This window comes from Musca domestica, unplaced genomic scaffold, assembly GCF_030504385.1.
Source record: "Musca domestica strain aabys unplaced genomic scaffold, Musca_domestica.polishedcontigs.V.1.1 104, whole genome shotgun sequence".
In the NCBI taxonomy this organism is placed as follows: Eukaryota; Metazoa; Arthropoda; class Insecta; order Diptera; family Muscidae; genus Musca; species Musca domestica.
Window position 1 is genome coordinate 1,957,718 of NW_026712121.1, and position 16,082 is coordinate 1,973,799.

General features: G+C 35.1%; 3 protein-coding genes across 3 annotated transcripts; 2 read left to right on the forward strand and 1 right to left on the reverse strand.

The window, feature by feature from the left end:
- Nucleotides 1-1,863: 1,863 nt before the first annotated feature.
- Nucleotides 1,864-6,457, reverse strand: LOC101898323 (DNA replication ATP-dependent helicase/nuclease DNA2). Its single transcript, XM_011295187.3, has 4 exons — nucleotides 5,808-6,457; nucleotides 4,622-5,749; nucleotides 3,874-4,279; nucleotides 1,864-3,807 (listed from the first exon to the last, which is right to left on the reverse strand). Exons 1-4 carry the CDS (start codon nucleotides 6,369-6,371, stop codon nucleotides 2,435-2,437), a joined length of 3,471 nt encoding a protein of 1,156 aa, XP_011293489.2. The 5' UTR covers nucleotides 6,372-6,457; the 3' UTR covers nucleotides 1,864-2,434.
- A 7,389-nt stretch (nucleotides 6,458-13,846) lies between these two features.
- LOC101898500 (cell cycle checkpoint protein RAD1) lies at nucleotides 13,847-15,387 on the forward strand. The gene is made up of 2 exons (XM_005185795.4): nucleotides 13,847-14,003; nucleotides 14,062-15,387. The coding sequence occupies exon 2, from the start codon at nucleotides 14,493-14,495 to the stop codon at nucleotides 15,360-15,362; it is 870 nt and encodes a 289-aa protein (XP_005185852.2). The 5' UTR covers nucleotides 13,847-14,003; nucleotides 14,062-14,492; the 3' UTR covers nucleotides 15,363-15,387.
- LOC101887367 (uncharacterized) lies at nucleotides 13,910-14,450 on the forward strand. Its single transcript, XM_059128204.1, has 2 exons — nucleotides 13,910-14,003; nucleotides 14,062-14,450. Exons 1-2 carry the CDS (start codon nucleotides 13,910-13,912, stop codon nucleotides 14,448-14,450), a joined length of 483 nt encoding a protein of 160 aa, XP_058984187.1.
- Nucleotides 15,388-16,082: the final 695 nt, after the last annotated feature.

Here is a 16,082-nt window from a genome sequence, read left to right on the forward strand (position 1 = left end):
AATCCGTTGGACTATTTATTGTGTCTGGAGTATTTTGGAAAGCAAGGTTGGCACTAAAAAATACCAAAGTGTCGATCACCTCAAGCAAGCGATTCGCCGGGAATGGGCCAAAATATCGCAGAACAACATTTGAAGCCCATAATTTGTGCCAAAGGTGACCAATTCGAACAAATCTAAACTTATTCTAAAATTTGAACCGATATTCTCCGAATTTGATGTACATGCTTCTAGACTGAATTCGGTTATTTGAAAAGATATTGTCCATTTGGTGCATAATTACCCGAAATCGGTTGAAAACATATAAGGGAGCTATACCTACATTCGAACCGATTCTCACCAATTTCAATAGGGTTCTTCCTTGGAACAAGCAAATATTGTTTTGGAAATTTTCATCTCAATCGGATAATAAATGCGACCTGCGTTTTGTTCACAAAAATACATGGACAGAGGACTGACAAAGCACAGCGGAAAATGAAAAAATTATATAAGAAACAAGCTACCACAAGAAAGTCGAAAACAATATTCACACATTACCCAAAAATTACTTCTAATGAAGACCTTATAAATGTTACTGGACCAGGTAATTTGTTCAAATTTAAAAACAAATATAATAAGTAAGTCGTCCAAAGATCGGCCAGTGAATACACTGAGAAAAATGTGGAAAATTCCAACTTTACATCGGTAGCTTTTCACAATTTAGATGGAACTTTCAGCAATGTGAAGCTGCAGTCGGTCGACAATGCTTCCTATGCCTTTGGTATTTAATCTATCCTGACTTCAGGACCACCTTCTAATGCAAATGTTCCATGTTATCCAACAGGAGACATATGGCCACATATGTTATGCTTATGATCACCTCACTCCAACTATGGAATCCAGTGTTTTGCAGGGGCCAAAAACTGATTGAGACCTCACGGTGCATATGTAGGTAAAAGTTGATGTAGGTAAAAGTTGAAGGTGTGTAGTTCCGCCCTTGTCGGAACTACACACCTTAGCGAGACCAAACTTAACCATCCGCAAACTTTGCAAAAATGCCTTTCAGGAAAACCAGGACGCTGTCAATCAGGAAACATTAACAATTTCTGCTGATAAATTATCTGCCATGTCAACCCATCTCAGAACTTAAGAAGCTATTGTAAAGACTTCCAAGACATCACTGCATCGGACATCAACCAATCATCGATGGTGAATGCAATGCTAAATCAATACTTTTCAGGAATTCCACACATTTGTTTTACAAGTCTTGGTCTCCCACTGTTTCTGAGGTATACAGCATTCAATTTCAAGCAGACAAAGAAATAAAATGTTTTCCGTTTCTTTGTCCATTTTCCATTCTGATTTCCTTTTCAAAGTTCCTTCGATTCCAGACAAGCTCTTATCAAATTAGGTCCGTCAGACTTTGTGTAATTCCATATTATAAACATCAAAGTGAATAAAGAATATTTTTATGGCGCCCAAAAGTATGCTTTGAATTTATTTATTTGATTAATTAACAGGATGACTCGCAGTTTTGCTTAACTACAGGGTGCTTCTGGATAGTGGCTATTCAATTCAGTAAAGGTTTATTGGCAGGTTGGTGCATATCGAGCATTTTACATAGCTCCATTATTGTAGATCCGGAATTAATTGTTTTCCAATCATCATTAATCATATACAACTCTTTTTCGAAGTCAAATTTTTACCCAAAAGAATTGAAATAAGTGGTCAAAACTGTGCGCCGATATTGTGCATACTGAATTTTTGTGTTTTGAAAATCCGCAAAATTACCAAGGGAATTAGTGTCAACATTTCGATTCACAATATACGGCATAACAAATTTAGTATAACCTTCTTTTGGTGGTGGGTATAACAAGTTCAGTACACTTTTTTTAAGTTGATATTTTTTATTGATTTTAATGTTATTTTAAGATTCACAAATAAATAACTTACTAAGATAATGTAAAACAACTGAAACTTCAAAAACACGTTAATGGTTTCGATCGGTTTTATACGTATGTTAAGACGATCGGTTTTAGGATAAAATTTCTCAATTTTTAATAAATATTTTGAATAATTAAAACTTATGTTTTCCCAAAAGATATTGCTTAAGGATATTCCTGCAAATCTTCTAGCTCTCTAAATGCTAGTGATATTTTGGTTTAGCTAAATGCTCAAAAATGTATACGTGGCAGTGATAAGTTGTAAATGTGTTTGACTTAAGTCCTATTGAATACTATCTTATTATAAATCTCTAGAATAATTACTTATGGTATAAAATTTCGTAGATTAACAAAATTGGGGCAGTATCTCTCATTGCTTATTAGAAAAGTTTCAAACTAAATCGTGCAGAATAAATTAAATGCAAAATGAATTCGTATGCATTCGATCGATGTAATTTATATCTACCATTTCAGGCATAGGAAAAGGGAATCTTCAAGGAATAATAATTCAATGTTCAAGTAGATTTTATGACATTTGTCAACTCACCCATAACCGTATCCCAATGAAAACCCATTTTATCATCTTCCAGTTGCAATTTACAAAAGCCCGGTATGTGTTTCAACAATGTCTGGAATGGTGTATATTGTTGAATGCAGGCACTGTCGCCCACAATGATAAGCTTGTGTTTTGAACGTGTTATGGCCACAGTAAGACGACGTTTATCTTCCAAAATTTCAGCATCCCTACAACGTTCAGTGTTCTTAGAATCTGACGGACCCGTACGTGAACATGAATAGATAATAATATCCTTATCTCTACCCTGATACTGATCAACAGTATTAACTTCAACAAGTGAAAAATTAAGTGCAGGCGTTTGCTTTTCATAAAACTCATGGTGTTGCAAAGCAAGTTTGCGCAATAACTCCACCTGTGCCCTGTACGGTGCAATAACACCAATGCGATCTGGATCATAATTATTGGCCAACAAAGCCTTGACTATATAGAAAACAATGGCGGCCTCACAATAATTTGAATATTTCGAAAGTCGTTTTGAGGTTTTTGTATCAGATTTTAGTTTTTCCTCCGCAGAGGAGGCAGTGTCTTCACTAAATGTCTTTTCGATTAGTTCACAGGTTGTACTGTGCTTAGTTTTGGCATACAATGACGAACGTTCAGAACAATCTTTGGTGTCAATCAAAAATACCGATTGATCAACATGTATTTGCAATACTCTTTGCAACCATTTGTCTTCGGTGTTAGCCACGGTAATTGGTTGCGTCATCTTAGCCATTTTGATGTCATTCGATGCGCATTCCAATGCTCCATTGTAAGTCAAGTCATTAGCCAATTTGGTAATTGTTTTATTCATACGATACTGTAGGGTTAAAACTGAAGTAGCCTCTTTGGAATCTATACGATGGAAAAGCGACTCGTCTGCCCCTCGTTTTCTAGCCTCAGCTGATTTTACCAAAGGTGGCAGTTGTTCAGGATCTCCAACTAATATAAAACGATCACAAAAGAATAGTGGTCTCAAAACAGTCGGCTGCATTACTTGAGTAGCTTCATCCACAATACAAAAATCAAAACGTCTATGTAAAAATATGGCATTAGATGAACCCAAACAGGTCACACCCACAATACGGAAGGAGTCATAGAGTTTACTTAATTCCTTTTCAGTGTGGCACTTTGCTATTAATGTCGATTCACATGAATCTCGTAACTGGGCATTGACACGAGCTCCATTGCCCAAACGCAAGAAGGGCACATTATGGGGTTTAAGACGCAATAACAAATTGTCCACAGCCGAGTGAGTGTGACTGGTGATTATGATGGACTTTCCCATTAAATAAAGTAAACGTATAATGGCCACCAGAGTTTGGGTTTTACCTGGAAAAGTAAAGTCGATATAATTAGTCGATTGTTGGTCGGACTGTAAGCATTTGAATTTCTCACCTGTTCCTGGCAAACCTTTTATCAACATAAATGACTGCGTTGTTAGAGCCTTTAGGACAGCAGAGCGTTGAACAGCATTCAATTGTTTCAAAATGTCACCACCTTCGGTGCTAATTATTTTTGGCAAAACTTTTAAAAATTTTGGCTGTTCAAGTTCCACAACAATACTCCTCAATCGTTTCGACTGTTCCGTGTCATCCAAAAGTATACCCAAATTTGTGAAATTAAATACATTGCCCGATTGGGATTCATATTTATCAATAATAAATGTTTGTTTAGAATAGTTTTGCATGAGATTTCTTTCTAAACTGATGGTAATTGAGGTCGAGTCCAAATCAATGATGGATCCCGCGGCAATGGCTAGACGTTTATCTGTGGACACAGTAACATAGTCACCGGCAGAAAACTAAAAAAGATAATTATGAAATAAAATTAGAAGAGCTGCGATATTTTAAGGTAGCTAATGATATTTTTTATGGCTTAATGGAACTCATTACTATTTGTTTTTTTTTTTCTTCGAATAATTTTGGTTCGCATCTCTGAAAACATTTGGAATTTTATTTTCTACTCTTCGTCATACTTTTAGCAAATGAATCGGCAATGCACCCATCATTTAAAAAAGATTGGCGATACAACAATTACAAACTGAATTGAAAGATTTCATAAAAAAACATTAGATGAAACCGAGAGGTTCAAAATGGTTCTTTACACACAATTACAAAATATAAAATATAATATTATTACCTACCCCAAATAACATTAAATCCATTTCCTCCTGTTCTTCCCCATTAGCCTCCTTTGCTGCACCATTTTGCTTCTGGCCTAAGACAAAACGGTGCAAGTATCGATGTTCTTCCTTCTTGATTGCTTTGCCATCGTCGGCAATTTGTAAACCACAAATGGCTCGGCCCATTTGTTCACGTTCATCCGGCGTATGACACCATAGAGCCCTTTGAAAATTTGATTTACGAGATTCATGTTCTTCCATTAGAAGCAAGTGACACCACTTATTGAAATACTCATAATCTTTGTGGGTCAAGTGTTTCAGATTTTCCTCCGACAATTTGCGTATTGGATGATTGGCTCGAAGCTCCAGCGAAGGATCTGTCTTGGCAAAACTACAACATAATGTTGCATAAGCACACTGGGCGCAAGCATTTGGATGGGAAATAGGTTCAGGCAGGACAAATGGTTGAATGAATTTATCATCTGGCAACTTTGTGTCTAATGGAAGATTTTCAATATCAGGCCAAGCATTTAAATAATGACTAATTTCATTACGAAGTGTTATCAAATCTCGTTGTTCGTTACGGCTGCTGGGAATTTCTCGAAGAAATCCTTCTCTCAGATATAACAGCAAGCCCGAATGTGTTGGCTTTCCCAGTGCAGTCAACATCATTTGATATAATATTAATTGTCCTTTATGTTCCATTGAAAATGTAGCTCTTCCGGTCTTTAATTCCAAGGGTAAGATTTTCTCCTGTTTTTCAGTGAATTTTGTGATTTGACCCCGTTTAGAACGAGGCTGAACCTTAACAGAGACATCGATTTTTCCCTTTATACCTAATTGTGGTATCCAAAGATTTTCTTCAATATCGCGAATTTCACTAATGCGATCATGGAAATTTTCCTTTTCTATTGGTATGCTATTATCCTTTTTATCAATATACTGTTGTACAAATCTATGAATACTTTTGACAAACTGAAACACTTCCAACGTGGTGTCTTCTCGTGTTAATTGACTGCTGTAAAGCATGAATGCTGTATCCTGGGAGTTTAAAAGATCAGTAGCTTCCTTTTCAATGGCCTTCAAATCGATTATCCTCTTTTCCAATACAATTTGTAGAAGTTCGTGTACCAAAGAGCCGATGACCATCTAAAAAATCATGTAATTAATTGCAAAGATAAATTATTTTCAAATTATTCATACTTACCACTTTATTGTTGGGATCAATCCCCTTGAAACGATCCTGCAACACAGCCTTTCTCCGACAGAACAATGACCCGACCACTGTAGTGCCAGAAATCAATGAATCCGGATTGACAACACAAAATCCTTGATCCTTGTCCACCTTGTAGGCATTTACACTTGCATCATACTCCGCCTTTATCGATACGATATCATCAACGGATATACGTGTATGACACCAGGGACCCTGGAGGTAACATTTAGCTTCAGCCTCAACTTCTGTGTTATCATCCTTCTTCACGTTTGCCATTACTTTTATAATCAAAGCAAATGTCTTCTTTTCTCTTTCCGTTTCCAGAACGCGACATCTTTGCCAATTGCTTAAATCTAGACGTTCTCTGGCTGCGCTTTTCTCAGCAGCCTCGAAATCGACCAAATCAAAATCATCTTCTTCATTAAAAAGGAAATCATAATTCTCTTCGGTATCCTTGGGTTTAAGCTCGTCCGTGCCATCTATCTTGATCTTTTTACCATTTCCATTTTCCTGAAGCAATGGCGAAATAGATCTTTTGTTTATACCGAGAGACATAATGCGAAAAATTAAAAGAAATCCAAAGAATTATTTAAATACAAATAAGAATGTTTCTTTCACTTATTCAACTTATTCACTGCAACATGTTTATGCGGTGGTGAAAGCGCGCGCTTTCGTTTGGTTTGGTTGTTAAGCTGCCCTCAGACACACCAACTTGTGACAAGTTGGTACAACTCATGGCCCAATTATAAGGTCTTCCTTCGAGCGAATTAATCTAAAAACAGATGTTATTTTGCCAGATGAAATGTCAAAATTCATGCTTGAGGCGAAAATATTTATTTTCGCCTTGACAGAAGAATTTTGTGGCGAATATGTTTGTTGTCATTTTTTTGTATGTATAACACATTGTAGAAAAATACAGGTAGACGCATCGACGCAGCTGCTGGGACAATGAACCGTCAAACCGAATTTGAAATTAAAAATGTTAAACGAGTAATTGTTGATATTTGTAAAAATTGCATATCATAACAACCTCCAATTTGCGTCCTATTAGAAAACGTATAAAAATCTACTTATTTTTGACAAAACATTTTAACAATTTTGACATATCAATGTTCCCAAGCATTGCAATATTTTTTTAAATAATTTTTCATTTTAAATTCTTAACTTAAAAATTGGTAAGTAAGTAAGTAAGTAAGTAAGTAAGTTACTTTATTGAGTCTTCTTCTTTTCGATGGTACATTTAAATACAAAGTGAACGATTAACATGAATTGAGACTGTTAGAACTATTGTTGTCTTATTCTAACGTACAATGAAAGTGTATAATATGCTACATGCGAATTGTGAAATCATTACACAAAATGTAAACAATGAATGAAGTATATAAGGCTTGCTCCCGGCCTCAACTGTAACTAACAGTGCTAATGACTGTGTACAATAAATAAATAATTAACAAAATCTTAAAACTAGTTAACAAAATATGACATCAAAACGGAGTGACAGTCAGTGCTCTTACACAGAATGTGTAATTATACATAAAAATTTCTTATTCTTTGAATATCACAGTAAGTTCTCAGCTAATAAATCGAATTCTCATAAAGAGAGATCTACAGTATAGGCTGCTTAAAAGTAAAAGTGTATATATTTTGTAACAAATAATGAATTATTATAATTAACTAATTTTACTGATTAACCTCTGTGGGTTCCAGGTACTGATTTAATGTAGAAGCGTGGTAAGGTATAGTCATCTGCGACATCTTCAGTAGGTTCGTTGAGAATACCCACTGTAGACAGATATGACGAATCTGACCAGGATATATTTTTCTCGATTTCGTGGATTTCGCTTACAATATGGTTTTCGTGAGTAGCCAATTTCTCTACAAACTTCCTTTGAAGTTGTTGGGCGTACTTACAAAATGGCACAACGTTAGAGATTTTGTATATGTAAGTATTTGAGAATTTTTTGTGATGAGATTGATAATATTTGTTTGTGCATTTTCTTAAGACCTTTCTTTCCAGAATTTCCAATTCGTTGGCAACTATTGGGGAAATAGGAAACCAGATTGGAAATGCGTATGTTAGGATAGATCTAATTGCCACCTTATATAGGAGCAGCTTGGTGTTTTGAGGTAAATAATTGCTGTTAAGGATGTTTGAAAAACTCGCTAATATACCTTTAACTTTTTGCATGATGGAACGAGCATGGTCGTTGAATTTTAAGAGATGATTGAATGTTACACCAAGGTACTTTAAGGATGTGCTGAAAGGAATTTCTACTCCTTCTAAAGACAATTTTAATTGCTTGCTTTCTGGTACAACTTTTCGTGGGCATTTGCCCGACGCATTACGTATGCATATGGCTACCGATTTAGCGGCATTTATTTTAATACCCCATTGTTTATAGAAGTTGTTGATTATGTGTAGGTGTTCTGAAGCAACACTCAGGGCAATGGCTGGCGAAGGATTATGTGCGTAGATTATGCAATCATCTGCATACAGGATTGCTTTGGAATGTTGATACATGTGTGGAAAGTCATGAAGAAACAGGTTAAAAAGGTATGGTGCCAAGATACTACCTTGAGGAACGCCGCTATTTACATGGCCCAAGGATGATGATGTATTCCGGATCTGAACCATAAATTTACGAGAATTGAAGAAACTCTTTAGCATTTTTATAATAAATGGATCTACTCCAAGTTGAATTAATTTGAACAAAATACCGAGGTGAGACACTGAGTCAAACGCTTTTTGTATATCCAATGATATTGCAACTGTGCATGATTGACTCCTTAAGTTTGTTGTTACGTCGTTATGAAACTTGAGAAGTGCGTGCTGAGTGGAATGTCCAGATTTGAAGCCAAATTGGTAGTTTGATATTGGATCAATAGTTAATTCATTGTTTAATTTTTCTTTCAGCACTACTTCCAGTATTTTACCAATATTTGACAAAAGGGAAATTGGGCGAAAGTCATCAACGTTGCAATTTGTTGTTTTCTTCTTGATGGGTACGATTTTGGCAACTTTCCATTGTTTGGGAAAGTATCCGTTGTTAATGCAATTATTGAAAAGGCACGTGAGTAAATTAATTGTGGATTCTGGAAATCTCTTGATTATAAAGTTTGAGATTTCATCAGGGCCGCTAGATTTTTTTGAATTGATGTTGAAAATAATGTTTTTTATATTTTCAGATGAAGTAAAGTGGTATGTGTCTGGATTGTGGAGAGAATTAAAATTTTCATCGAATGAATATATATGAGTTGGTGTTGAGTTGATACATGTTAATAGCGTAGAATTATGCTCATCTGAGGCAGGAAGTGTTGTTGAGTCTTCAAATATGGTGGAATAAAAATTCTTAAAATGATCTGCAATCTCGTTACTGTTTGTAATAGTGTTGTTAGCATGGTTGATCTGACGGCAGAAAGATGATTTATTGCTTCCTGTAAATCGGTATATTTCTTTAAAGGCGGACGGACTAGGTTTGATTTTTTGCAATCTATCATTAAATATTTGGGCTGTTTCTATTTTGACTAGCTCCTTTATTATTATTTTCAAGAGCTGAATTTGATTAGAAAGAATGGAGTACTCACGGCTTGTCCTGTTGCCTGAACGATGGAAGATTTTTTTGAGATTTCGTTGCCATTGATGTTTAATTTGTAGGATTTTCTTGATTTTGTCCGAGTATGGTAGGCTCCTATCCTCTATTTTAAATTTTTCGGAGTGTATTTCATGGATGTTGGAAAAATGACTCTTAAAACCGTTTAGAGTGGTATCAATCTCGTCATTGGTCAGGTTCCTATTGATGGAAGGCATTATTTGACGTGAGATAACGTCTATGTCCTGACGAAAGTTATGCCAATTAGTGTTTTTATAAGATATGAAGAATTGCGGAGGCGTCAAATCGATGTTTAAATGATCAAGTTTTAGGTCCAACTTAATGGGGAAATGATCCGAGAAAGTGGGTCTAGTGGATATAGTATAGTTAGGATTTCTACTGTTGATTAAATGGTTGCTGAGTAGGAAATGATCCAGGTAAGAGGTACCACTTGGATACGATGGGCTAGTATCGCATAACCTGATGACATCCATGGAATTATCTGATAACCAGGACCTCAAGACTCTTCCATTTGAGTTTTCGTAGGAGTCGCCCCATGTTGGACTTTTGGAGTTTAAGTCCCCTCCAAAAATGAAACCATCAAAGTTGCTAGATAACTGAAGTAATGTATTCAGATCAAGATCGAGGCGCTGTACAGGATAACTGCACGGGATATATACCGATCCCAGAAGGTATTTTTTTGTTGAATTGTTAGATGAGATTTCTATAAGTGTCGTATTAATGCCAGTGGCCGGAACGGAAACTCTCTTGAATTGAATTGAGTCCTTGATGAAAATTGCAACTCCAGTGGGAGAATTATCGTAGACAAAAGTGTATCCACTTATTTTGACACGCATGTTGGATCTGAGATGACATTCCTGGATGAATGCTATATCGATGTTATTGTGAAGTAGTGTGTTTTTTAATTCTATTTGTCGACTTCTATCCACAAGGGATCGTACATTGAAAGTAAGAAATTTTAGTGATCTATGGTCCATAATTCAATTTAACTTTATTAAGAAGCATTAAAAATTGTTTTTTTGCTTCGGTTTTTGACAAGTTTTTATATTCTGTTAGGAATATTTGAATTTCTTGCTCTAAGGTCAGCTCTTCAGGTTCCAAAAAAAGATTTGCTAGCTTAAGGAAGTCTTGAATTATTTGTGGTTTTTTGGTTGAATCTTGGGGAATAGATGTGACACTTTTAAATAAGTTTGAAAAAGTTTTTTCCGGTGAATATTTGGATGTGTTTAATGCTTTAGATACATTGTTTTGAGCTAGAGCTCTGTTTTCTAATGCTACTGCCATCTTTTTTTTCCTGTCGGAGGCATATTTTTTATAGGAGGGACATCCTCGCCAGTTGGCGGGATGACCTGTTTTTTCGCAATTAACACAGTAAGGTTCCGAGGTGTCTGTCTTGGACCTTTTACATTCTCCAGGAAGATGTTTGTCTTTACATTTAACGCATCTGTAAGAGCAATTGCAATTACGTGCTATATGTCCGTGCCCTTGACATCTTCGGCATTGGACGAAGGTATCCCTTTTTTTGGGTTTCTCCCAGATTATGGATTGGTATTGCAGTTGGCGAATATGTGAAATTTCGCCAAACTTCTTTCCTGGCAATAAGCAAACTAAGAAAAGACCCGTATCAGTGTTGTTTTTAATTGATGTCGGTGTTCTAAATTTTGAGACACTGGCCACTGTTTCAGGAACTAACTGATCTAGTTCGTTTTTAATTGCCTCTGGTTCAGTTAGAGAGAAGAGGTTTCGGATTATCAGGGATGTCTGCTTTTGATCCTTGGGTGTGAAAGAGTATGACTGAATATTTTTTGACTTTAAAAGATCCATCATTGAGGCATGAACTTTAGAATCTGCAAAGTACAACTTACTTTTGTTTTTATTTATATTTTTAATTTTAAAATTGCATTGTGGGGATGCGGCACGTAATGACTCTACTAGAGAGTTTATGTTGACATTGTATGTAAAAATCGGTGGGCACCAGGAGATTTTTGGTTTTGGAGGAACATTGATTTTGGTTGTGGTTGGATTGCTGACAGGTGTGGAAATGTCAATGTCTGCCAATGCCCCCAAAATGCCAAATTTGTTTTGGTCCTGCGGGTTGTAGTTGGTTAATTTCTCAGCCAGATCCGATACATTTATTGATGATATTGCACTTTCTAGGCGCAGTCTCTTTCGTTCGTTCTGTTTTGTCTTGTTTTCTTGCATACTAGTGGAGTTTGCAAAAGCCGGCAATTGTTTGGAGGTTGATGCGATCTCTTCCGTGACATCAAACTCCATGTCGGGGGGAAGAGAATCGGGATCCTCCATTGCAAAATTATGCAATTTGGAGGTCTTTTTCTTATGATTCTAACTTTTTTTAAATAATTTTTAATAGAAACTTAAAACAGCACGTCTGGTATGTTGTAGGGTTCACTAGGTTTTTCACTTAAAAATTGGTTTGACAGTTCATTGCCCCAGCAGCTATGCAATGCGACTACCTGTATTCTTCTACCATCGTTTTGAAGTTTGTTTTTGTTGCAGCGAATTCAAATTTAATTGACAGATCGTCTGGTAATCAGCTGAGCTGGAAGGGGGACCTTATACTTGGATCATGGTACAACTATTGGTGCGTCTGAGGGCTAGTTGTACAACTTTTTCGAAAGTTGGTTGAAGTTGGTTGGAAATATCAAAAATTTTTGATAATTTCGTAAGTTGGGCCAACTGTTGGTGCGTGCGAGGGCAAGTTGTACCAACTTCAGTATTTTCTTCATTTATGTCTTGACTTTGGTGAAGCAGCACATACATAAGCTGAGCGCTGAGCGTAAAATTATATCAATTCCAAGTAGTAATTCCAAAAATACTTTGTAAATGAAAAGTTGGTACAACAGTTGTATGAACATTTGGTACGTGCGAGGAGACCGACCAACTTTTTCATACAACTTAAAAGTGACAAGTTGGGCCAACTGTTGGTGTGTCTGAGGGCAGCTTTAGTTGCGAGCGTTGGAAACAAAAATGAAAAACGTCCCAACGATATGATATGGTATAATTGTTATTGTCTCATATATATATATATATATATATATATATATATATATATATATATATATATATGTCTTAAATTTTTAAAAAGTTAATTATTTATAAAAAAAAACTTAATAAATTCTAGGCCTATTCTGTAACTTTTATCGATTGAAAATTTGTCACATATTTTTTGTTATTAAAGAAAAAATAAAACGAACAAATGTATGGGCAGCTCCAGAACTGCACAAATATTAAACTTTTCAATACGATAACCGATTTTTTCTTTATGATATAAAAAAATTGCTAAACTAGTCGGCACTACAGTGAAATAAAGGTAACCTCATTTCAAATAAGTTTTTCCAGCTCAGCATTTTCAGTAATTTACCTTGTAAAATTTCAAAGCATAAAAAACAGTTGCTATCTCTGATTTTGTGTATATACAAAAGAAATTTTGACCATTCATTCAGTTTTCGCGGTTTTAAATTATTTATTCAAAATCAATCCAACAAGTTGTTTGCTTTTTTATTGTTTTGATAGTAATTCTGACATTAAAAGCCAAACAGGTTGACCTCTAAACTTGCAATTTTTTCAAAGTTGACCTACCTTCTCTTCATTGTACCATGCTAGGTAGTATGTTGAGAAAAAAATTGCAAGTATAGAGGTCTGCCTGTTTGGCTTGTAATGTCAGAATTAGTATCAAAACAATACAAACAACTTGTTGCATTTATTTTGAATAAATAATTGAAAACCGAGAAAACCTAATTTATGGTCAAAATTTATTTTCAAAATCATGTTCTATATCTCTAAAGGTTTATTTCTCTACAAAAACTGTAGATTTTGTCGATGTAAACGTTGAAATAAACATATTGAAAACACCTGAATTTGAAAGAAAACACATACATAAACAAATAAAGTTGACATATTAAGCCAAGAAAATAAAAAATTAAAATCATATGGTATCATAGCCCTACTTTGATTTTATTGTACCATGATACCAAGGGTTTATTGTTTAATCCGGAGTTATTCAACCTGATTTACTATACAAAAAAATACAATTTATTTTAAATCAAGTTTTTGACTTAAAAAAACATCACCAAGGGTTCTCGAAAAGTGTTTATTTACAACGAAGAACAGGAAAAAGAGAAAAATGGAGAAAGAAAAAATGTTCATATATTTGCGAAATATAAACCTATTAATTTTGTATAAATGTTTATTCTTTATTAATACAATTTATTAATAAACTTTTTCTGTGTCAATTTGATCCATTTTTATGTTTTTTTTTTAAATTAGATTTTCTGTTTCTCTTTTGTTTGTATTCTTAAACAAAGATCTTCTGACAAATTAATCTGTCACAGTATAAACACGCTATTAGAAAAATATAATAACAGTTCTAGATGATACGTTAACCACTCACATTGAATGCCATCTTTATTGACGATAAGAAGAAGTATCGAAATACCCATGCTCTGAGAGCAAATGTAAACAATGCCTGACATCGATTCGGTGAACATATCCTTACCAAGTCTTCTGGATGAGGTTTTTGCAAAATTCTCCCCAAGAGCTAGTAAAGAGAATATTGGTAAGGCTTATAATAATTAATCGTTAAAGAAAATTAATTAAAATCCTCAAATTTTCAGGTGAACTTTTAGTTGAATTGGATGCACTGTTAAGTTCACGTGTGGTGCAAGCGGCTTTACAATTGTTGGACTATCAAAATATTGTTATTTACCACAATTCTTCCAAAACCCAACAAATTGCTGAAATAAACGAAGGTTATCGTCACGGCACACTAAAATTGGTGCGTTTGTTTCCTCGCATTAACTACTGTACTTGTGATAATTTCCAGCAACAGGTGGTGGGAAACCAAACCAATCCATCTACAGCTCCATACACCTGTGAACACGTACTGGCCTTGCGTTTAGCGGTTCTACTTGAAAGTGATAAGTTGCGCTACGAAGAATTGCCTGCGCACAAATTGAAAACACTCTTCTCAAGGTTTTTGCCGGATAATGTCATTGACGACTAAAAATCGAATAGATTTCAATAAACCACTTCGTCCATCGGTCTGATGCAACATTCGAAACTTTTGTATGAGAAAGGAATTTTGCACAACAAAAAAATGCTAACACAATCCCAATATTCGAATTTCAAGTTTGTCGCTCGTCTTGATCAAATTAAAACTTTTACGGCCGGCATTAAGGCGTTACTTTTTGCAGAACATGGTGCTTTCATGATCAATGAAGATGGCTTCACTTGCACTGTCGAACAGGGCAAATGTATACAGGCTTCATTGTTTATGATGCCAGCGTGTTTTTCCGAGTTTTATGTTGATGGTGTTTTACATTTCAATGTAAACATGAATGTGCTCAATGAATGCTTGAGCATATTCGCTGGCATTGATTGTACTATGAAAATGTTGTACAAAGGACCCGAAGCACCGCTCATATTGGTTTTGGAACCCCAAGATGAATGTGAAATTAGCACAGAGTGCTCGATAAAAACCACTGTACAAGAAGAACCAATGGAATATTCATTAGACGATAACAGTAGCAGTCTGAATGTCATATTTATACGTGGGCCTGATTTATCGAATATTTTTCAAGAATTTGATAAATCCACTGAGGAGTTGGAAATTACCATCTCGCCGAGGAGACCACATTTTAAAATCGACACTCTCGGTGTAATGCAGTCTGAATCGAGCATTGAAGTGGCTAAGTCTAGCGACATGATTCTAATGTTTAATTGTCGTGAAACCACGAAGGCACGCTACAAGTCATCACTGGTTCGCATGACACAGAAAGCCTTATCGGTGGCGAGTAAAGTTGCAATTAAGACTGATTTAAGTGGCCTAATGGAAATGCATTTTATGTTACAAGATGACAGTCAGGCTGAGGTTTATATACAATTTTTTATAACGCCCTTGGCGGAAATGGATTAATAAAATGGTTTTATTATAAAACAAATTTGTTTGTTTAGAATTTATTGTAGATTTGTTGTTGGGTCGGATATTTTTCCAACTGATCATGTTAGTTAAGTAAGATAACCTATGACAGAATGAATTTCTGGTAGGAGTTTCATGAAACATAACTAGATCATGTACCCCTATTCAGTAAATTTTGTACCCATATTATATATCTTGTGGTCTTTAATAGTAGAGTTTAAAAATATATTAAAATGAAAAAAGAGCCTCAGGCTAGAAGGGAACATTTTTTTTGTCGCGAGATTAAATGATAGATTGCTTGTGTTTATTTAAAGGACGGTGGTTGGATGCTCATCGGGAAAGGAGGAGAGATTTTGGAGCATTTAATCAGCCCTGCTCAAAACCGAAAAAAGAGATAATTTAAGAGAAAGTTAAAAGTCTGTTTTCCTTATATTTTACGATTTCAAGTAATTGTTTTTAAACAAGAATGTCTGCCAAAAAAAAATTTAAAGCAAATGGATAAAAAATGTTTGTAAAAATAATATTTTAACATTGTTTTCTTCTTAATTTAAATAAGCAAAGAGAATTTTGACTGGAAAGAGAAATTTTTCTTGAGCAGCGCTGCTTTAATACTTACATGCTTGACAATGTCATATTAATTGTTGCATACTTACAGGCTCATAATAAAATTGTAAATATTTCTCAAGAATAAATATTTCGATTGTTCATTTTCGATAC